General features: G+C 66.0%; 1 protein-coding gene across 4 annotated transcripts; it reads right to left on the bottom strand.

Annotated features, from left to right (window-relative positions):
- Positions 1 to 1,454: 1,454 nt before the first annotated feature.
- SLC29A4 (solute carrier family 29 member 4) lies at positions 1,455 to 20,792 on the bottom strand. Of its 4 annotated transcripts, XM_070417055.1 has the most exons (12): positions 12,993 to 13,063; positions 9,784 to 10,188; positions 9,497 to 9,690; positions 8,905 to 9,030; positions 8,527 to 8,640; positions 7,972 to 8,100; positions 6,677 to 6,751; positions 5,209 to 5,453; positions 4,540 to 4,681; positions 4,260 to 4,447; positions 3,166 to 3,406; positions 1,455 to 2,411 (listed from the first exon to the last, which is right to left on the bottom strand). In XM_070417055.1, exons 2-12 carry the CDS (start codon positions 10,089 to 10,091, stop codon positions 2,269 to 2,271), a joined length of 1,905 nt encoding a protein of 634 aa, XP_070273156.1. In that variant the 5' UTR covers positions 10,092 to 10,188; positions 12,993 to 13,063; the 3' UTR covers positions 1,455 to 2,268. The 4 variants fall into 4 exon arrangements, with proteins under 4 accessions (XP_070273156.1, XP_070273158.1, XP_070273159.1 ...); XM_070417057.1 differs by lacking the exons at positions 9,784 to 10,188; positions 12,993 to 13,063 and adding an exon at positions 20,727 to 20,792; XM_070417058.1 differs by lacking the exon at positions 9,784 to 10,188 and having other exon boundaries at positions 12,993 to 13,064.
- Positions 20,793 to 22,124: the final 1,332 nt, after the last annotated feature.

Below are 22,124 nucleotides of genomic sequence, written 5' to 3'. Positions count from 1 at the left end.
CCTATCCCTATCCCTAACCCTAACTCTAACCCTAACCCTAACCCTAACCCTAACCCTAACCCTAACCCTAACCCTATCCCTATCCCTATCCCTAACCCTATCCCTAACCCTAACTCTAACCCTAACCCTAACCCTAACCCTAATCCTAACCCTAACCCTAACCCTAACCCTAACCCTATCCCTATCCCTATCCCTAACCCTATCCCTAACCCTAACTCTAACCCTATCCCTATCCCTATCCCTAACCCTATCCCTATCCCTAACTCTAACCCTATCCCTATCCCTATCCCTAACCCTATCCCTAACCCTAACCCTAACCCTAATCCTAATCCTAACCCTAACCCTAACCCTAACCCTAACCCTCGACCAAACAATCTTAAGGGAAAGAAAAGCCAGACTTCCGTTTTATCTTTGGGGGGAATTAATGTTTAGCTTTTTCTTTGGTTTCTGTTGGAATTTTGTTGGTTGGCGAGTTCGGTGAACTTTTCCGTAAAAAGAAAGAAAAGGAAAAGCTGTCATTGGGAAGCGCGCTGCCTGCGGGCTCCGGGCTGGGGAGGCCTGGGCAGCTGGCGGGGCAGGAGCCGGTGTCCCCCGCGCTGCGCGGGGCGTTCATTTGAATGAGAGGAAAGCGCGTGGCCGCACCGGCCACTGACGGCCATCGGCCCCAGGGTCTCAGGCCAGAGCCGGGCGGCCTGCAGCTCCTCCTCCCTGTCATTTGGGGCTGAGCTCCCGGCCGTGCTCCCGCCCCAGCCGCGCTCCCCTGCAGCCGAGGCGGGGGCTGAGCGGCCCTGAGCGGGCAGACGGGAGGGGGGGTCGGGCACCCCCTGCCTGAAGGCCTGGGAGCGGCTCGGTCCAGAGTCACGGGTGGTCGGCCCTCCCGCACCCAGAGACCGGGAGCAGCGGTGCGCTGGCGCCCCCTGGCGGCCCCCGCCCGCCCGCCCGGCCTTGGCCCACGTGGTTGCCGCCCCCCCCTCGCCGGCCGCCTCCCCACTTCTCCCAAGGGTCCCACTCGCAGGAGTGGAGCAGCCCCCTCCCCGGAGGAAGCGCACGGAACAGAATGGGCGTTTGTTCCGTCGGCAGATCCGCACAGCCGGGCGGCTTCTCTCGGTCCGGTTCTCCGTCCAAGGGGCAGGGGCAGGGCCAGCTGCCTTTGTCTTTCTGCTCCTGCACGGGGTGGGGGTGGGGTGGAGGTGGGGGGATGTGGCCGTATCCCTGAGGGCCTTCGAACCCCAAACCCTTGCAGCCTCCATCGCCTCCCCACACCCCCGTCCAGGCGTGGGGACCCTCCTCCACCCCACCTGCCCCCGCGCCCTCCTAGAAACTCGGCTAGGGTGCCGGCGGGTCACTTTCCAGGCGGAAGACTGGGTCCCAGCTCTGCGGGGGGCCTTGTCCCGCCCGGCCCCTCCCCCAGCGCCACCTGCACAGACGCCTCTCAGACTCAGCAGGTTCTCCTTCATCCTTTAATGGCCAGTGCGGTAGAGTCAGTGACAGACAGACGGGGTGGGACACAGCGGGGGGCAGTCGCCACGCAGTGCGGTGGGTGTGGAGGGCAGGCCGACACCCCGGAGTCCCCTTAACTCGTACTGAGCCAACCTGGAGCCCCGGAGGGTCCCGGCTTGGGGGGGGGACCCTCCCTACCCGCCAGGGACTCAGGCCCCTCGGTGGGCTTTGCTGGATGGGGGTCAAGGCTTAGGGCTGGAGTTGACTTCAGCCAGGGGGGGGCCCCCCCACTCTGTCCTGTATCAGACGGCGGAGGAGCAGGTCCCGGGGCAGGCGGACCCCCAGGCCCGTGGCATCAGGTGGGGCCCGGGTGAGGGAGGGGTCCTGGGGGTCCAAGCTGGCACAGACTGTGGTCTGACACTCAGACCCGGAGGTCCTGGTCCTCCCAGCAATCCTGGGGTCCAGGAAAGCCAGGGCTAAGGCTGGGGGCGGAGGGCCCAGGTGAAGGGCTGGCTCGGGGGCGGTGATGTTGTGATTGGGGTGACGGAGGGGGGCCCTCAGAGCTGACCTGGGGGTGGGGTCGCCAGGAGGGATGCTGGCTGGTGACTGCTCTCCCGGGGGGACGGCTGAGACTCGCGGAGCACTGGGCGCAGCGGCGGGGAGAGCGGTGTGAGGCGCAGGGCACAGTGTGGGCGAGTCCGGGCTCAGCATCGAGAGTTGCGGCTCCAAGACCCTGGCGGGACCCTGGGTGCGCCCAGGCGGTTGGCGGTGTTGGCACAGGAGGAGGCCGGGCCCGCAGGCAGGGGCAGGGGCAGGGCTGGCCCCGGCTCAGAGGCCGGCGGGGAGGGAGGCGTTGGTGGCGGAGGTCTCGAGGCAGCCGCTGTGGGCGCCCCGGGTGAGGCTGTAGGTGCAGTAGGCCACTGCCGAGCCCAGCGTCAGCCCCGTCATGTAGGACACGGTCATGGTGTTCCCTGCGGACCGGAGCGGACCTGAGCGCCCGGGACCCGGCCGCCGGGCGCACCCCTACAACCCAATCCCACACAGCCCCTCCGCCAAGGGCTGGGCCGAGGCTGGCACCCGGGGACGCGGTGACCAGGCCGCTCCCGGGAGGGCCGTGCGAGGACTGTCACCCGTGGGCCCAGCCCCGGAGCCCTCTCCCACCAACGCTCCCTCCACCTCAGCTGATGGCCTTGCCTTGAGCATCGGCCCCAAACTAAAGTCCTTCTGCTCCCTTGTCCCTTTCTTACCCCCCCCCCCCCCCCCCCGTCCCAACCATCGGCTGTGCGGGGACCACCGTCCACACAGAACCCAGCACTCCTCCCAGGCCCCTGCCCCGGGGCCTACACAGGCTCTTCCCTTGCAGGTCACAGGGCTGCCCCCACTCCTTCCTCCAGGGCTTTGCTCAGGGAAGCCTGCCCGGCCGCTCTGATGCGAGCCCCCCGCCCGGCTCGCCAGCCCCTTTCTCTGCGTTATTGTCTCTGTCGTTCTTTGTTGTCTGTCTGTCTCCCCTGACTGTCAGCGCAGGAAGCGCAGGATTGAGTTCAGTCACCACTGTGCCCCCAGCACGCAGGACAGCACCTGGCGCTCAGCGGCCTCACTGTGCAGCTGCGGGATGAACGCGGGGGGCGTGACTGCAGACTGTCCCGCACCAGCGAGGCCCCCTGAGGGTGACGCGGGCCGTGGCCTTGGCGTCCATGGGCCCCGGGTCCCCGCCTGGCCGCCTACCTGCCAGCTCCCGCTGCCGGGGCCCCACCTTGCCGGCGGCCAGGATCATGGGCACGCTGCCGAAGTAGCCGTTGCTGATGCCCATGAGCAGGGAGAAGACGCAGGGCCAGGCCGGGTGGCGCAGGGCGGGCGCGCCGCTGGGGTAGACGCACAGGATGAAGAGCGGGATGAAGACCACGCGCAGGCAGGAGCAGGCCAGCAGGTGCGTGCCCCGCCAGTCCATGGGCAGGGCCGCCAGGATCTGCGGGCGGAGCGGCGTGTGGGCCCCGCACCCCCGGCCCACGCGGTCTCCCGACGCCCTCCTGCCCCGCAGTCCCGGCTCAGTCCCGCCTGGTCCCCGAAACCCCGCGCCGGCACCCACGCAAACACGGCGCGGGGCCCGGGCAGTCCACGGGGCCTCTCGGGTGCAGCTCTGGAACCTACTTGAGAAAGGAGGTCACCGAGCCCCGAGGGTCAGGGCCCTCTCCGAGCACAGCCGGGAGCTCTCAGACCCCCCAGCTGTGTGGCCTCAGGCCCACGGCCTCCCCTCTGAGCGCTGCATCCTCCATTCACCCGGACGAGGCCGCCGCAGGCCGGCCGGACACTGACTGCCTCTGCTCGCAGCACAGGCCGCTCTGGCTCCTCGAGCCGTGTCTGCGGGCCCTGCCCCTTGGGGTCCTGGTCAGAGCTGGCAGCCAGGAGGGCGGGCGCTGCCCCTCGGGGTCCTGGTCAGAGCTGGCAGCCAGGAGGGCGGGCCCTGCCCCTCGGGGTCCTGGTCAGAGAGCTGGCAGCCAGGAGGGCAGGCGCTGCCCCTCCGGGTCCTGGTCAGACAGCTGGCAGCCAGGAGGGCGGGAGCTGCCCCTCCAGGGCCTGGTCAGACAGCTGGCAGCCAGGAGGGCGGGAGCTGCCCCTCGGGGTCCTGGTCAGACAGCTGGCAGCCAGGAGGGCGGGAGCTGCACACCGCGGGCTCCTGACACCCCTGGGCTGGGCTGGGGTCCACCAGGGCTGCTGGGCTCCCACCTGCACACCCAGGAGCCAGTGCCGCCTCCACTCAGGGCCTCCCTCCCCCCCCCCCCACAGCCTGCGCCCCGTGACCCCACCCCCCGGGCACGCACCTTGCCCACGAAGTCCGAGAGGTTGAACACGGCCATGACGAGGATGGGCAGCCACTCGCCCAGCACGCAGTGCCGGATCTCGGACTCCAGGCCGGGGAACAGGCACAGGGTGATGAAGTAGGTCACGGCGATGGACAGCATGTCGGCCCAGATGGCGCGGGCCACCACGTAGCGGTGCAGCAGCAGGGCTGTGGGGGCTCCGTCAGCACTCTCCTCCCCCCACAACCCCCCCTCCCCCCAGCGCCCCCCACAGGAGCCGCTGCGCAGCCGGCCCACCCACCTCGGAAGGAGGGCCAGCTCCGCTCCACTCTCGCCGGCGGCACGTCAAAGCGCGTGTAGGCTCCCCGGTCGCCGGCGGTCGCCTCGTGGACCGGGCTGTCCTTCGGGGACCCGCTGCTGGTCAGGGCCGGGCCTTGGTTCTCCTGGAGGACGGGGTGTGTCAGGGTTTGGGGGACCCCTGCTGCTCTTACTTCCCCAACACAGAGCTCCTCCCGGCCTCTGAGCCTCACAGCTTTCCCCTCTGTTGCCAGTGCCTGTCCCGTGGCCCCGCACACCTCCCTCCCCGCACACGGGCGGGTCTCAGCCCTGGGGCGCCTCCTCGGGAACCCCGGACCGGGAGCGGCCCCCAGTCCCCGTCCTTTCCCAGCGCGGGTCTGTCCCAGCGCGCCGCCCTCTGCCCGCCTCGGGTCTCTGAGATCCAAGGGGGACGGTCCCGGGCTCGCCGGCCGAGGGGGAGACGCGCTGGGTCAGCGTCCCTGCGAACGGCCTGCTCTCCCCGCCCCGCCCGCCAGGGGGCGCCTCCTGAGCCGCGTCCTGCACCCTCGGCCCCGCCCGGTACACGCAGCCGCCGCCCGGGACGCGGGGCGCAGACACGCGGAGCTGCCGGGACCAGCCCCGGGTCCACCGAGGAAGGAGGCGCGGGGGGAGCCCGGGGGCGCCGCGGACTCACGAAGCAGACGTCCCCGGCCGCCACGTCGTGGTGCACGCGGTAGCCCCGGGGGCCCGCGTGGCCGTCGCGGGGCCGCACCGTGTGGTGGCGCACGAAGCGGCTGCGCCGGACCAGCAGGTGCAGCAGGAAGCAGAGCAGCTCGAGGCCGGCGGAGACCAGGAAGAAGATGAGGGTGCTGGCGCGCTCGCCCCGCAGCAGCAGCTTGGTGACGATGCGGCTCAGGGACACCATCACGCCCGCCGTGCCTGCGGGAGGGCCGGGCTCCGCTCAGCCCCCGCACCCCTCAGCCCCCGCTCCCCTCAGCCCCCGCACACACCCCTCAGCCCCCGCACACACACCCCCAGCCCCCGCACCCCCCTCAGCCCCCGCACACCCAGCCCCCACTGAGCCCCCGCACAGCCCCCCTCAGCCCCCGCACACCCAGCCCCCACTGAGCCCCCCTGCACAGTCGCCCCCAGCCCTGCCAGCCCTGGGTTGCTCTACCCGTCGGCCCCTCTCCTGCCCGGGCACCAGGCCCTCTGCCTCCACTCCAGTCCGCCCAGCGCTGCCAGCCCCCAGACAGGCAGTGAGCTGCCACCAGGTGCCCACCCAGACCACCTCCCCGACACACTGCTCACTCCCCGGGAGCGTTGGCCAAGTGCCTCTGGGGGCACAGCGGGGATGGCAGGGGCCCTGCCCTGGGTCGCAGGGGAGAGAGGATGCCAACAGCCGCGGGGATGGTGGCGGGGGCAGCAGGGACCAGGGCCGGCGGGCAGGGCGGGCGCTGCGGGCTCGTGTGCAGAGCCGAAAGGGAGCAGCTGATGCTGACCCCGGCCTGGCCCTGCAGGGAGGAGGGAGGCCTCCCAGACCCAGGCGCTTTGGAGAGCGGCCCGGGGGTGGGGGGGTGGGGGGGTGGGGGGGCGGGGATGACGGGAAAGCCAGTCTGAGAAGCAAGGGCGGTGCCGGGCAGGCGGGTGGCTCGTGGGCCGCTGCTCCGAGGAGAGCTGTGCTGAGGTGCAGCAGCCCTTGTGGTACAGGAGAGCTACCTCACACACACAGACACACACACACACACACACACACGCAGACACATGCAGACACACACAGACACACACATACAGACACACACATGCAGACACACAGACACACATGCACGCACAGACACATAGAGAGAGACACGCACACAGACATATGCAGACACATTGACACACATGCAGACACATGCACACACGGACACACACATGCAGACACATTGACACACACATGCAGACACACACGCAGATACACACGCACACACATGCTGACACACGCTCACACCACACACAGGCGTAGGCACTCCCAGACCCAGGCCCACGCTTGGAGGCACAGCTTCCCAGTGACACGGCTGCCCCAGCCAGGCCGGCCCAGAGCTGGTGACCCTGGGAGGAGCCTCAGAGGCCGGGCAGCCCGGTGCCCGCCAGCCCCCGCCCCCGGGGCTGCCCATACTCACTCTCTCCGGTCATCACCCCCTGGGTGTACCGCTTGGGCAGCATCCCCGTGTACCCGTAGAAGCTGGATTGCTGCACTTGAGAGAGAGAGAGAGGGAGAGAGGGGAGCGGCCGTGACACAACTAGCTCCTGCAGCGAGGACACATGCCCCAGGTTGAGATCACTGGGGCGAGGGCGAGGGCGCGGGCAACAGGAGACCGTCAGCACCGCTGGTGGCGGAGGCGCGGGGCCCAGCCACCTCGCTGGGCGGCGGGTGGGGGAGCAGCTCCGTCCCCAGGCGGGCCCCTCGCACCTGTTTCGGTGCAGCCGGGCGCCCTGACCCGTCTGCCCGATGAAATGACACGCTCACTCTGCATAAGGCAGAGAAAAGCCTGGGGACGCCCAGCCTCTCTGCCCCCCGCAGCGGCGACCGGAGGGGCCCACGGTACAGATGGGGCCACTGTCTGCCCGCGTTGCTGGAGACTGAGTTCCATCCATGTGTGGAACATGGAGCAAGAGCCAGAGAGAAGTCTTGATTTTTCAGCTGCTGAGCTTTCTGGCTCACTTGTTGCTGCAGCACAACCTCTCTCATCCTCACCAACACGGGGACAGGGAGCGGGGCAGGGCAGCCAGCAAGGCCCCGCCCAGGGAGCCCTGAGCAGGCGGGGCTGCCCGCTCCCTACCTGCACTGGCTTTTGTTTTGTTTTTTGTAAATTCAGTGTAATTGAAACGAGAAGAAACAGACTGACCCAGTGTAGCTTGCAGCGTCTCTAAACGTAATTAATTCTGGAGTTTCCCAGAGTCATCTGAGAGCTGCCTGCAGGCTCAGTAATCAGCTACCAGCACTTGTTTTCTTAACACAGACCTGGTCCCCTGCCCGGGTGAGGACATTAGTTCAGGAAGCCTTGGTCTGCCCAGCTGATGCGATTGAGCGTCGACCTATGAGCCAGGAGGTCACGGTTTGATTCCCGGTCAGGGCACAGGCCCAGGTTGCGGGCTCGGTCCCCAGTGTGGGGTGTGCAGGAGGCAGCCGATCAGTGATTCTCTCTCATCATTGATATTTCTAACTCTCTCTCCCTCTCCCTTCCTCTCTGAAATCAATAATAATAATAAAAAATATTTTTAAAAAAAGCAGCCTTGGTTTCATTCACACCAAATGGCTCCCTGGGCCTTGAAGCTGGGTGTCGCCATGAGAGGAGGGAAAGGGAGGGACGGAGCCGCCCACCTCCCACACCAACGGGGCTGGGGTGGGATGGTCCAAGGACACGAAGAGGTTCAGGGCCCCCCACCTGTCCCTCCTCCCTCCCCCGGCCCCTACCTGTGCAGCCAAAGGCCACGGTGCCCACAGCGGCCAGGTTGATGGCATAGGCCTGGTCCCTGGAGAAGAGCTGCAGCCACACGTCACAGATGCTGATAAAGAGGAGGGGGCCCAGGGCCAAGAGGTAGCCTGCGGGGGAGGGGCGGGAGTGGTCAGGGTGGGGTGGGCTCCCCTCGTCCACCTCTCCTGCTGTGCCAGGTGCAGGTGCCCTCGCTCTGCCACTGCCCTCCATACCCGGTTGCTGGGACGCCTGGGGTCTAAGAGGGGCACCAGAAGGCTTCCTGGAGGAGGTGCTGGCCCTCGAAGCTGATGTCAACAGAGGGGAGTGGGAAAGGACGCCGACTAGGCCAAGGGGAGAGCTGGGGGCCCACAAACCTCCCAGGGGCAGACAACGTGCTGGCGCGTGGCGCACCCACCACAGCCTGACCTCGTGCTCACAGAGAGTCCTGCCCCCTCCCCAGGAGAGGCCCGTGTTACAGGCAGGGAGCGAGGTGCAGGGAAGCGGGTGAGTGAGGGGTGAGTGAGGGGCGAGGGGGGGGCCCGAGCGGGGCGCACCGGCCGTGATCCTCGTGTGCAGGCTCAGCCGCTCCACCAGCGCGTTGTTCAGCAGCACGGCCACCAGCGCCACCAGGATGTAGGTGAGGCTCATGTCGAACACGATGGAGGTCCCTGTGGGGGCAGCAGCAGCGCTCAGGGGAGCCCCAGCCCAGTCCCCACCCCACCAGGCGCCGCCTCCTCACTAGGATGGCCCGAGAGGGGGCGCGGCCACCCTGTCACTCAGCAGCTCACAGCCCAGCCGGGTTCCCACGCGGCCCCGCTGCGGGGTTGGCGAGGGCGGCGGGGGGTGGGGGGTGTGGGGGGGTGGGGGGTGGGGGGGGCAGAGCTGAGCGGCCGGCCGCCCCCGGGGGGCAGCGGGGGCGCGGGGGGGCCCACCTGGGAACTTGTGGTGCAGGTAGTCCACGTCGGTGATGAAGCTGTTGTAGGGCAGCAGGAAGCCCACGCCGGCCAGCAGCATGGCGAAGTAGATGGCGTGGTAGCGGTCGTCGGGCGCCCGGCCCTCTGCCCGAGACCAGACGCAGGTGAGCCCCGCACGGCCGCCGCCCCCGGGGCCACAGGCCACCGCAAGCCCCCGCTGCCCGCTCCGCACGTCTGACCCACAGGCTGCTTCCTCAGGGCTGCTTCCACGTGGCCGGGCCGGAACCAGGCCTCTGCCCCTCCCGCCGGCCCTCCTCGCGGCCGCTCCCCTCTCCACGAGGGAGGCGCCTGCTGTCAGCGATGTGACCCGGCGACCCGTCACCCCAGAGGGAAGTGCGCCCCGGGTCAGCGCATGAGTGGCCATGTGCTGGCCCCCATCCAGGGGGGCCCCCCCAGCCTGGCGCCGTCCCCGCCTGGAGAGGCGGCCGGAGGTGAAGGGGGGACCCTGGCCTGTCGCTCCGGCCGCACCCCTATCCGCCCGGCACACGCCGCCTCCCGAGGGCTCGCCGGGCCACCCCCGCTTTGGGCCAGACACAGACCTCGCCCGCACCTCGCTCACCAGAGTCCGTGAGAATCGGGGTGCCCCTGGCCGCACCGTCCCGGCCCCGAGCTGCCCCTGCGGCCGCCTCCTCCTCCAGCTGGCAGCGGTCGAAGCTGAAGCTCGTCACCACGCTCCTGCCCGGCCTGCCCGCCGCGCCCGGCTCCTTGAGGCGCTGGCTGCCCACGGAGCCCATGGCGCCCGGGCTGCGGAGAGAGGGAGGCTGAGGGCCCGGAGGGGAGGCACTGCCGCTGCCCAGCCACCAAGCCTGCACCCCGCCGTCCTCGCTGTTCCCCCACCTGCTGTGAGCCCTCCGCCCTCGGCGATGTCCCCTGACTGCCTGCATGGGGTGGTGCGGCGGGAAATAGATGGAGGGAGAAGCATTGTGGAGGTCTGATGCCAGGGCTTGGCGAGCAGTCAGAACAGACGACACTGCTGAACACGGCACGCAGGGCCCCCAGGGCCCTCTGGGAGGAGGGGCGTCGTCACTCACTTCACAGCGAGGAGCGCGAGCAGTGGGGTGAACACCCCCACCCGCCACCCGGGTCTCGCAGGCAGTCAAGCGGGGAGCCCCGAGGCAAACCCAGGCCTGTGGACACGGAGCCATCACGGCGCTCAGGGGCCACCCCCTTCCCTGGCAGCAAGTCCTTCCCTCGGTCTCGCCTTCGTTTCTCTGGCTTCAGTTCACACCTGCCGGCCCTTCTCTTTGAAGGAAAGAAAGGAGCTAATTGATCTGCGAGGGAGGGACACCACCCCCTGCCACCCCGGCCCTGCCCACCTGTGTGTGTGTGTGTGTGTGCGCGCGCGCGGCGCGCTGGAGGGGGGGGGCAGTTAGTTACTTAAAATATTTATCAACTTGTGCTTCTCATGACCTTATTCATTTATCTGACCGCAGAGAGGACTGTGCTCCCTGGAAAGGATCGAGGCAGAGACGGGGAGCGTGGCATCGGCCTGAGAGCGGCACCGCTGGGTCCTGGGCCCAGGTGCCCGGGGTCACCACAAAGCCCTCCGAGGGCCCACAGCTGCGCTCAGCCCGCGTTCCCTCTCTTTCCTTTTTGTTGGTTAATCCTCACCCGAGGATATTTTCTCCCTTGGTTTTCAGAGAGAATGGAAGGAGGGAGGCAGCAGGGGAGAGAGAGAGACATCGATGTGAGAGACACGACTGGCTGCCTCCTGCACGCGCCCTGACTGGGGCCAGGGATGGAACCTGCAATCCAGGTACACGTCCTTGACCTTGGCCGGGACTTGAACCTGTGACCTTTTGGTGCTCAGGCTGACACTCTAACCACTGAGCGACCGGCCAGGGCATCCCTCACCTCCCTTTCCGCCTGTGCACTTCCTTCAGCTCTCCTGCCTCAGTTTACCCACTCCCTAGCCTCCAGGGGCTGCCCACGGTGCCCCTCTCCTGGCTCCCCATAGACTTTTATGGGCGCCAGGGCCGTCCCTGCTTCCAGGTTGGTCCTAGGGGTGGGGCAATTCTGCCCCCGGCTGGGGCTGGCCGGCTGGTGGGCACCACGAGCAGTGGGCAAGGGGAGGGGGCTTCTCCCTCTGGTGGCTGGGAGGCCAGACCCCCCCACAGGACCCCTTCCCCCTGAGCCCCGCCCTGGGCCCCCGCCACATCTGGGGCCGAGCAGGGCTCTGGGGGAGCTGGGCCCGGACTTGGATGACTGTGGCCTCGGGCAGGGTGCCCCCTGGAGGCCTGGAGACCTCAGTGCCCGCCAGCTTCCCCGCAGACGCGAGGGGCCAGGAAGGGGCCAGCGGCAGAGCGGCGGCTGCTACCACAGGTGCTCCGCCTGCCGGGGATGGAGGCCCCGCACCCCGGCCCAGGGCCTGCTCAGCAGATCTGGGGACACCCAGCGGACAGTGTCGCCTGGCCTCCGCGTGAGGTCTCTGCCCGGCTGGCAGGCTGTGCCACCCGGAAGGCGATGGCTCAGCATCCAGCCAGGAGGGGCCCATCCTGCCCGGCTCAGCGGGAAGCAGGCAGCGGCTGCACACACGGGGGCCCCAGCCACCATCCCCACGTGCTCCCCAGGCCCCTCCTGGAGGTGGGGGCCCTGACTCCCCTGCCGTTAGCCCAGAGCCCTAACGCGATACTGTGGCCGGGGCAGGGCCAGGCTGCGCAGGTGGCGGCAGGGGGTGCACTGAGGAGGCGCCCCCACCTCTCCGGGCCACAGGCTCCAATCCCCCCTCCCAGGTCCTCACGCTCAGAGCCTCAGGTCGCCCCAGCCCCCTCCTCCTCCCCGGTCCCCCTTTAATTAAACTTCAGAGCAAGCACAGGGGCTGAAAGAGGCGAGACTGGACGGGGCTCTCCTCTGCCCCCCACTCTCCCTGGGGCCCCTCTGTGCCCCCCAGGGGGCCCTGAGAGACCACAGGCCACCCCTGGCCTCGGTTTCCCCACCTCCCAGCTGTGGCCGAGGAAGGCCGCGTCCTCCCGAGCGGGTGGCTCCAGGGAGGGCGGCCTCAGGGAGGGCCCGGCTGCCACACCCACCACGTCCAGGCACAGCGGCCGGGCTCCCAGCCCCCCAGTCCCCAAACCCACTTCTGCCTCACTCCGTGGCGGGCAGCTGAGCAGACCCATGCCCAGGGCTAGTGCCCGCTGACCCCCGCTGGTCCCCGGACGCTGGCTCTGAGTGTGCCCCGGGCACTGTGAGGTGTGGGGTGCCCGGACCCCCGGCCAGGCTGACCCCTCAGGGCTGGTCCACCCTCAGAGCCGGATGCAGCTGGGCAGCTGGCCGCCCTTGGCTGCCCGCCCCGTGCCCAGGCCGGTCAGGAGCTCTCTGCTGCCCTTCCCACCGCCAGCCTCCCAGACCGCCCCCCAATCCTGCCCTAGGACAGTGGGCTTAGATGCCGGGTCACCCCTTCTGGAGCCTCCTGCGCGAAGGCCTGGCACTGGCCGGGAGCCGCCCCCCTGGTCCCCGCAGTTTGCAGCGCTCGCAGCACCGCGCCCCCCCCGCCCCCCCCCCCCCCCCCCGTCTGCCCGGCCCCATCAGCAACAAAGTTGGCTCCCAGGCCCGCGGCCCTGCAAAGGGCAGACCCCCCCTGCGAGGTGCCCGCCCCCCCTCCCCGCACAGGCCCCGCCTCTGCCAGCGGCCTGTCCAGGAGCCGGGACAGGGGGGCCGGTGGGAAGGGCGAGGGGAGAGAGGGGGTCCGGGGGGACTGCAGGTGCGAGGACCCCGAGCCCGTGCCGTGCCTGTGCCGGGAGGAGGGGCGCCCGGACCGAGCAGGGCAGGCCGGGGCCACGGCCTCTGCCGCTTCCCAGGGCGGGTCGGGCGCTCGCAGCCGGGCTGATGGCGGGGGTGTGGGGGGGCTGGCGCGGCGGGGGTGGGAGGCCCCCCTTCCCGGGACGGGGCGTGGGGTGGGGACTTAGGGTCCCCGGGGTCACGTGCCCGCATCCCTGGACTTGGCCGAGCCGGCGGAGTGGGGCCGCGCGCGCCGCAGACAAAGGCTCCGACAGGTCCCCGCATCCCGGCCCCGCCCGCCCGCCCGCCACCTCCGCGGCCCCGCTTACCTCGGCCTGGCCCGGCCTGGGGGCCCCCGGCGCGCTCGACCCGTCTGCGCCCGTCGCCCCCGCGCCGGGACCCCTGGGCGCCCGCGCCCCCCACCCCGCACCCCACACCCCGCCTCGGGCCGGGCGCCGCCGGCGTCCTGCGTGGGTCCCGGTCGGCCGGCCCCCAGGTCGGCGTGCGCGTCCCGGGGGCGCAGAGGCGGCGGCGAGCACAGCCGGGGGCCCCGCGCTCCGCCCCCCGCGGAGCCCCGCCCGCCTCCCTCCCCGCCCCCGCCCCGCCTCCCCGTCCCGCGGCTCCGCAGAGGCGGGCGGGGCCGAGGCTGAGTCTCCCGGACCCCAGAGGGGGGCAGTGGGGGCGCTCCGGTGACCTGCGGCTGACCTAGCCCGCCCAGCGCCCCTAACCCCAGGCCTGGGCCACCCCCGCCCTCCGACCCCAGGTCCGCAGGGAGGAGGCTCCCGCGCGGGGTGGGTGAGCGGGACAGGTCTCCCCGGGGAGACTCAGAGTTTGGAAGCCCCTGCGCTGGGGGCCCGGGATCCATCAGGTTTAGGGGCTGCGGCGGCTCCCGGTGCTCCCCGGCTGGCCCCCGGGCTCCCTCTGCTCCCCGGCTGGCCCGGGGCTGAGGCTGTGCATGGGCATCAGCTGAGTCCCCTCTCCACCCAGTGCCGTCACCTGGGTGCGATTCCCACAGGTGCATGCGGGCTGCTCCCCGGCTCCCCGCCCCTCACTTTCAACCAGACTAGCTCCTCCTCCCGCCTGGACCGCCATCCCCCCCACCCCCAACCCTCCAGCTGCCTCTGCCTGCGCTGTGCCCCGCACCTGCTCACAGGGCTGTGCCCATAACTTGGAAGCCTGGGCGCCCAGAGCAAAGGCCCGGGGGCATGGTGGCCTGGCACACAGCAGGAGCCTGATGTTTGCGAGGTGGTGCGGGATAGGCTGTAAGTGTCCGCTGGGGATGGCCTATGTGCGCGGGTGGGTGTGTCCCCGCTCTCTGGGCCAGGGGTGGGGCCAGTTTGCCCAAGTCATTACTTTTAATCCTCACCTGAGGGTATTTTTCCATCGGTTTTCAGAGGGAAAGACAGAAATATCCATGTGTTGGATTGGTTGCCACCTACCTGCACGTGCCCAGACCTGGGCCTGGGCGGGGGTGGGGGGTGGGGGGGGGGAGCCTGTAACCGAGGTCCGACCCCTTGATCCGACCCTTCCGTCTATAGACTGACGCTCTACCCACTGAGCCAAACTGGCCAGGGCCAAGTCATTATTCTTTTTTTTAAAAATATGTATTTTATTGATTTTTTACAGAGAGGAAGGAAGAGAGAGGGATAGAGAGAAACATCGATGAGAGAGAAACAATGATCAGCTGCCTCCTGCACACCTCCTACTGGGAATGTGCCCGCAACCAAGGTACATGCCCTTGACCGGAATCGAACCTGGGACCTTTCAGTCCGCAGGCCGACGCTCTATCCACTGAGCCACACCGGTTAGAGCCCAGTCATTACACTTAAAGGGATGAGTCTGATGCTGCTTTGGGCCTGGAGACTGTGCCGGAAGCCGTGCCGAGCTGTTCTGGGTGTGGGTAACAATTATTCGTGTGTGTAACACGCTGCTTTATTTATCTATTTATCATTTATATTTATTTATTATTTTAAAGATTGTGTGAGAGGGAGAGAGAGAAATCACGGATCAGCTGCCTCCTGCACACCCCCCTCCGGGGATGGGACCCAGAATCAAACAGCAACCTTTCGGTTGGTGCCCAGGACGATGCCAGCCACCCGAGCCTCACCGGCCAGGGCATGTGACGCTGTTTTAGACGCAGGGGACGCACTGGGGTGTCAGTGCGAGGCGGGGCCCTGTCAATCAACAGGCAGTCCGTTTAGGAAGCGTCAGGGGCCTGGGAGGGAGTCAGGCAGGTGGGCTGGACGGTGATGGACGGGACGGTCGTGTGTGACCGGGGGTGGGCGCCTGCCTAGGGGACAGGAAGGCCCCCTGAGAAGGTGACACTTGAGCTCAGAGGCCTGAGGCACCCGTTGTGGGCAGGTCTGTGGCCGGGGTGTTCGGGCAGAGGACGGAGCCAGTGCAAACTCCTGAGGCCAGAAACACTCCTCGAACTCAAGACAGAGGGAAGGCGGGTGCAGGGGACAGAGGAGGGCCTTCCGGGGAGTGAAGCTGGGCAGCGGGGGGTGGGGGGGCAGCCTGGGCGTTTTACTGGGAGGAGGGGGCATGCGGGACCTGGGTTTTGAAAGCTAAGTTGCTGGTTGGGGTGCAAACTGGAACAAACCTCTGGAAAGCAAATTGGCCTGAGAAATGCTCCCCCTTTGATCTAGAAAGTCTAGCCCAGGGAAATGATTCCAAACAGAAAAAGGGTTTTTACACAAAGATCTTCGTCTCAAGAGCCAAACATTGCAAGTGGCCAATTACCTAAGGCGAGTGGACGGGAGTACCCAGCACAGCTGTCATCTTTGAAAACCCAGAGCCCGGCCTGGTGGCTCAGGGGCTGAGCATCAACCAGGAACCAAGAGGTTGCCGGTTCGATTCCCGGGTGGGGCACATGCCCGGGTTGGGGCGCAGTCCCCATTGCGGGGCGTGCAGGAGGCAGCCGATCAATGGTGTTCCTGTCTGTGATGTTTCTATTTCTTTCTCCCTCTCCCTTCCTCTCTCTCTAAAAATCAGTTTAAAATATTTTTAAAAAAAGAAAAACCCAAGAAAACCAGTAGAATTATGTGTCACCACAGAGAGAAACCCGAGGTCACGAGGCACGTAGAGTCATGTGGGCGCCGGGGTGCGGGAGTGGGCGACAGACACAGGACACGGCGAGACACACAAAGGCCCTGTGCACTTTTGCCAGGAAATGGGGAAACGATTTCCGGGGAAATGCGGGTGAGCAGTCCCGCTGCTGTGGGGCGGAAGGTCTGTGCGGGCGCTTCCTGAGAGGAGTGGGGACCTTCCTTACTGCAGGGCCCTGGGCTCCACACCGCAGGCCTCTGTGCTCCCCAGACACAGGTCCCCCCACCCTTAGAGAAGAGGGGGCCCCGCCCGCGCACAGGGAGGGAGGAGAGGACCTGCCCGGCCGTTCGGCTCAGGGGCTGAGCACCCACCCAGCAACCAGGAGGCCACAGGCTCGATTCCAGGTCAGGGCACAGGCCTGGTTACGGGCTCAATCCCCAGTAGAGGGCGTGCAGGAGGCAGCTGATCCATGGTGTTTCTATTTCTCTATCCCTCTCCCTTCCTCTCTCTCTAGAAAAATCAAGAAAAACATATTTTAAAAAACACCAGAATATCCCACAACTCCGACCAAGGGCGGGGAGGGAACCCGAAACCCGGGTACATGTCCTTGACCAGGAATTGAACCCGAGACTCTTCGGGCCATGGCCAACGCTCTAACCACTGAGCAACCAGCCAGGACCAAGGGCGATTTTTAAAAGCTTGTGAGGAAGACAAACGGAGAGACGAGGCGTCACTTCTTACCGAGTGTGACCAAGACGCCATTTCTTACTAAGTTGATTCACTGAGCCGAACGGTGAGACACCTGCCTTTGGGAGTAGAAGCGCGGATCCTGGAATTCACACCGGAAAGTGGATCTGCGAGAACGAGCCAGGAACACCCGCAGAGGCAGCGTCACGAGGGGGGAGAGCCCGAGAAGCACGGCTCTGGGCCGGGGGCACTGGCCGCACCCCCGGGAGGCGCCACCGTGGCCTCTGAGAGCACGCTTCCCTGCTTCCCTTCCTCTCTCTAGCCCAGGGGTGGGCAAACTTTTTGACTCGAGGGCCACAATGGGTTCTCAAACTGGACCGGAGGCCGGAACAAAAGCATGGATGGAGTGTTTGTGTGAACTAATATAAATTCAAAGTAAACATCATTACATAAAAGGGTACGGTCTTCTTTTTTTTTTAGTTTTATTCATTTCAAACAGGCCGGATCCGGCCCGCGGGCCGTAGTTTGCCCACGGCTGCTCTAAAGGCAGCTCTTCGCACAAGTGGGAGGAGGGTGGTTATTCTGTGAGTGGTTTGCGCCATTAGGTGACAAAACTGAAAATAAAATAAATAAAATTCAGCCTCTATCTCATTCCTTACACCAAAGCCGAAACCAACACAACAACAAAAACAACAGCCAAACAAAACCCAGATCTTAGTTCCCGTGGCCTTGCAGGAAGTTCTTCCCAAGCAAGACACACAACTCAGAAGCCGTAAGTGGAAACACGGCCCTGGGCTCTTTTATTAAAAGGAAATAAAATGTCAGAGATGAGGGCCACGCGGGGAAGATATTTGCAACAATCCAACAGGCGGTGGGCTTCCTTCCTGAACAGACAAAGAGCACCTACGGATAAGAAAGAAAAAGGCAACCAGCGGAAAAGACGAGTCAAGTATCTGAGACCATGACTTAAAAAAAAAGGAGCCCTGACCGGTTTGGCTTGGTGGATGGAGCGTCGGCCTGCGGACTGAGGGGTCCCAGGTTCGATTCCGGTCAAGGGCATGGACCTTGGTTGCGGGCACATCCCCAGTAGGAGGTGTGCAGGAGGCAGCTGGTCAATGTTTCTCTCTCATCAATGTTTCTAGCTCTCTATCCCTCTCCCTTCCTCTCTGTAAAAAGTCAATAAAATATATATTTAAAAAAAAAAAGGAACCACAATGGCTTCAACATCTGAAGACCTGCCCAACTCTGCACCTGATTTTAAAGGTACAGGCTGAGCCGACGCCGAGGGACCGATCGTAGCCCGGGAGCAGGCCCGAGGGTCTGAGTGGGTCCGGGAGGAGAGGGGAGGCCTCCCAGGTGGAGAGTTCATTTACACCAGTTTCTTTGGAAGGAGTCTTGGCACATCAGTCAAAAGTGTAAACGCGAAAACCCTTCGTGCATCGGTTCTGCTTTGAGAACTTAGGCAGCATCGGGCTCGCATGCTTGCTCAGGCGGGGCAGCCATGGGTGCGTGCCCCCTCTTACAGCAGCCAAAGCCCAGAACCCGCTTAAATGCCCAGAGCCCAACCACATGCCTCACAGTCACTAGGAGAAGGCAGCGCTGCCTGGACCGATGGGAGCGGCCGACAGGAGATGGTGTTTGGGTTTGCTTAAAGTGTAAGGGGCAGCCTGTTGCTGTGGCTCAGGGGCTGAGCACCGTCCGTGCCCCAAAAGGTCACCGTTTCGATTCCCGGTCAGGGCTCATGCCCAGGTTTCGGGTTCGGTCCCGGTAGCGGGTATGCGGGAGACAGCCGATCGATGTTTCTCTCTCTCTCCTTCTCCCTTTCTCACTAAAATCAATAGAAACATATTTTTTAAAAATACAAATGACAGTGTAAGGTGCAGTAACATGTGTGATGCTGATGTTGTGTCAGCGTGGCTGGGCCACACACACACACACACACACACGCGCGCGCCCGTGGGGTCTGTATCTCTGGACCCCCGACTCGCCAGGGCAGAGCATGCAGCCCCGTGTGCCGGGCGGTGGGAGCGTGTGTGAGATGGTTGACGAGACCGGTCTCCGCGCCGTGGAGGGCTGCTCGGCACCGAGAGGATCTCGCCCGGAGGCCCCACCCCCCGGGACGGCCCTCAAGTGCACGGTGCTGAGTGAGACAGACTCAGAGGACATGCATCGTGGGCTCCGTTCACAGGGGTTCGAGACCAGCGGCCTGAACCCGAGGTGGCCAAGGTGGCGATGGCCGTGGGAGGGTGGGGGACGAGGGGACCCACGGGGTATTGCTCAGGCTCTGCATCTGGAGAATGTGTCCACCTGTCAAAACTCAGCACATGCTCGGGCTGGGTGTGCGCACTTCACTGGGCGTAAATCTGCCCAAAACAAAACAAAAAGCAAAAGCAAACGTGACCTCTGCCTGGCGACAGGCCTGCTGGGGGCCCAGTGCACGTGTCTGTGACCGACCGTGACCTTCACTGGGAGTGAACGGACCGGGGCGGGCGGGAATGGAGACGGCGCCGTCGGACGAAAACGCGCGCACGGCAGGCAGGAGCACAGTCCCACCCAGCTCTTTCCGCTCCCCCTGTGTTGACACTTGTCCTAACAAAATGCTGGGGAGAAAGGAGGAGAGAGGGGCCGCGGGGCTCCCCCACCCCCGCCGCTGTCCAGGGCCCAGGCCGGCCCCAGGGGCTGGCCATGTTCCTGCCGCGCAAACCTAATTATTGCCAACTTATTAACTTACAGCCATTAGAACCTTCCCGACAGCCTGTACCGCAGCCAAGAGCCAGCCGAGCGGGAGGGGCGCTGGACGCAGCGGGGAGAGGCTGCGGGCGCTGTCTGGGCGGCAGATGAGCATGCGGGGCAGGGCCGCCCGCCGTCGGCAGAGGGCGAGGGCCTCCCTGGTGCAAAGCCGGGTTCCTGACCTGAACGGAAGGCCCCGGAGCTGCCCGAGCCCCAGGTCCAGAGACAAGAAGTCCCTTCCCTGCCCGGCACGTGGCTCCGTGGTTGAGTGTTGACCTAGGAACCAGGAGGTCACGGTTCATTCCTGGTCAGGGCACAGGCCTGGGTTGTGGGTTTGATCCCCAGTGGGGGGCGTGCAGGAGGCAGCCGGTCCATGACTCTCTCTCATCACTGATGTTTCTCTCTCCCTCTCCCTCTCCCTCTCCATTCCTTTCTGACATCAATAAAAATATATTAAAAATAAAGAAGTCCCTCCCCAGGGTGGAGGTGCTCCCCCTCTGCCCGCGCCCCCAGCACCACAGGGAATAACACACAGAGACCCTCCCCCAGGAGGGGCCAGGACCTGAGGTGCTGAGCGAGCGGTCCGTGCGGCTGGATCAGGGAGGAAACTGCCACGGCCGCCGCGGGCAGGAGGCCACAGAGGTGGCGGCTGCCCAGTTCCGGGCTGAGGGAGATCCCCACCGCTGCGCCCCCCCAGCCAGGCTTCCGGGACCAGTCCCCCAGCCTGTGTGGCCTTGGACTCCACCGCTCAGGACGCCGGGCCAGGGGCGCGGTGGGGAAGGCCACGGCCTGCGGGGTGTGGCGGGAGCGCCAGGGGGGAGGGGGGCAGGAGCCGGAGCAGGAAGCTCTCAGGCCGCTCAGCTGGGGATGCGCGGGGGAGGGGAGCCCCAGGGCCGGCGCTGTCCCGGGAGCCCTGCCCCCTTCCTCGCTCTGCTCCCAACCCTCCGTGCTCCTGCCCATCCCGGACCCCAAACCGCCTTCCAGCACCTCCCCGCCCACCCACCCCAGCCTCCCCTGCACCAGCCGCACCCATTTCCACCGGCTTCACCCACTACGAGGCGACCTTTACCCACAGTTAGTTCCCTCGACCTGCCTATCAACACCCCCCCTCCCACCCCCATGCGTCTGTGAAGCCACAGCCCCTCCTGGGGGTGGGGGCGGGTAGGCAGGGCCCCGGGCACCCACTGGGGATCAGGCATCACTGAGGGAGGCTCCTGACACCCCAGGGGACCAGGCCCAGGAAGGGGGAGGCACCCGCGCAGTGGAGGGAGGGCTGGGTAAGGGAGAGGGGCTGGGGGAATGGGGTGCTGGAGGAGGTGTGGGGGGCAGAATGACATCGTCTCAAGGCCTGGCCCCTCTGTACTGACCCAGACGGAGGCGGGAAGGGGGATCCGATTTTACATGCGCCCCAGTTCCCAGGGCACCCACACAACAGCGCACGCCCCCTGCTCTGAAAATACACCCATTTCAAGGCGAGAAAAGCGGCGCCAGAGAGCGTAGGGGCGGCCGAGGCTTCCGGCCGGGCTGGGGCGGGCAGAGCCTGACCGGGATGCGGTGGGGACCCAGGTGGGCGCCGAGGCCGGCCACACCAGGCTCACCTGGCTCCCTCGCGGCCTCTCCTGTGCAGTCGGGAGGCGCCCTCCGTCGCTGCGAAGGAGCCTTTGTGCTCTATTTACGAGAGGAGTTGTGAGCAATTAGCAGGGTAACCAGGGAAAATGTTTGGCTCCGTGGGTGGGAATTGGAGCCATCTGTTCCCAAGTGCCGGGAAAACAGTGGAGCAGTCGGGCGCCCGCCCCGCCCCCCGCCCCCCGCAGAGCTAGCGCTGCCTGGCACCCAGGCTGTGTGTCCCCGGGCAGGGCGCTCACCCTCTCTGGGCCTCAGTGTCTGCATCTGTGAAGCCCCGGAGCCGGCCAGTGGCAGGGACTCCAGACCCACCCTGCCTGCCTCCTTCTCCTGCTCCCCGGCCCCCGCCTCCCAGCCCCTCCCAGGCATGTGCACAGGGGGCGGGGGACAAGACAGCACCTGCCTTTGGGGTTTGGGGGTTTTATTTACCAGTGGACTCCCTTGTTTAGAAGCTGCACATGGCGCTATAAGATGGTAATTCACCCGCCCAGAAACTTATGGCCAAGAACAGGGAGCCAGCGAGATCTACCCGTCCTGAGACCCCGGCCAAGCACTCGCCTGTTCTGGGGTGCTTCAGAGAGAGGGGGATGGTGAGACAGAGGGGGAGATCAGAGAGGGGGAGAGCGAGATGGAGATGGAGATAAGACGTGGAGATAGAGACAGAGATTGAGGGAGGGAGAGAGAGGGAGATGATGGAGATGATGGAGATGATGGAGGGAGGGAGGGACACAGAGTCAGAGAGGACCCCCGCCCCAGCCTTCCGCTCTCAGACAGAACCCGTCTATGTAGCAGTCTGTTTGCTGAGTCGTAACCTTGAGTATTTAGACCTATGGCCTGTGGGCCTCTGGCCATGTGACCCTTGCCCAGCCCTGCAAATTGTGGGCCCAGCCTGACCCACGTTCTAAACTCCGTACCTTGGCTCATGAGGTTTCGTCTGCCCCCCGGGGAAGCCTTCCTGGGCTGCGCGGACGCCGTCATGGTCATCACCGTGTGGCGGGAGCCCGTGGAGTGGGGTCCCGGCCGAGGCTGCCGGGGCTGCTCCGTCCTCCAGGGGCCGGCGGCTCCTCCTCCCCTGTGAGGAGCTCATCTTGGCGGAATTCTCCTAATCCTTTCGGAGGATTGAAGACGCGCAGTGCACGCCCCTGAATGCGGCTAAGGATTTAACTGGCGTCAGGTTCTGCAGCAGAAAGCCCACGACTTTGCCGTCTGGCCCGTGACCTTGACCTGCGCTCCGTCCCCCACCTGCAAAGGGCAGGTAGTGAGGTCTGTGGTCCCTGAGATGCTGTGTGCTCAGGGTGGACTGTGGGGGCCGCAGCCCGCACCCCGTGCTGGTCTGGAAAGTCCCTCTCCCCATCCTCCCTTGGGGTGGGGGA

This window comes from Myotis yumanensis, unplaced genomic scaffold (genome assembly GCF_028538775.1).
Source record: "Myotis yumanensis isolate MYYU_CA2020_CCGP unplaced genomic scaffold, mMyoYum1.0.hap1 SCAF_5, whole genome shotgun sequence".
NCBI lineage: Eukaryota > Metazoa > Chordata > Mammalia > Chiroptera > Vespertilionidae > Myotis > Myotis yumanensis.
This window is presented reverse-complemented; position numbering and strand designations above follow the sequence as displayed.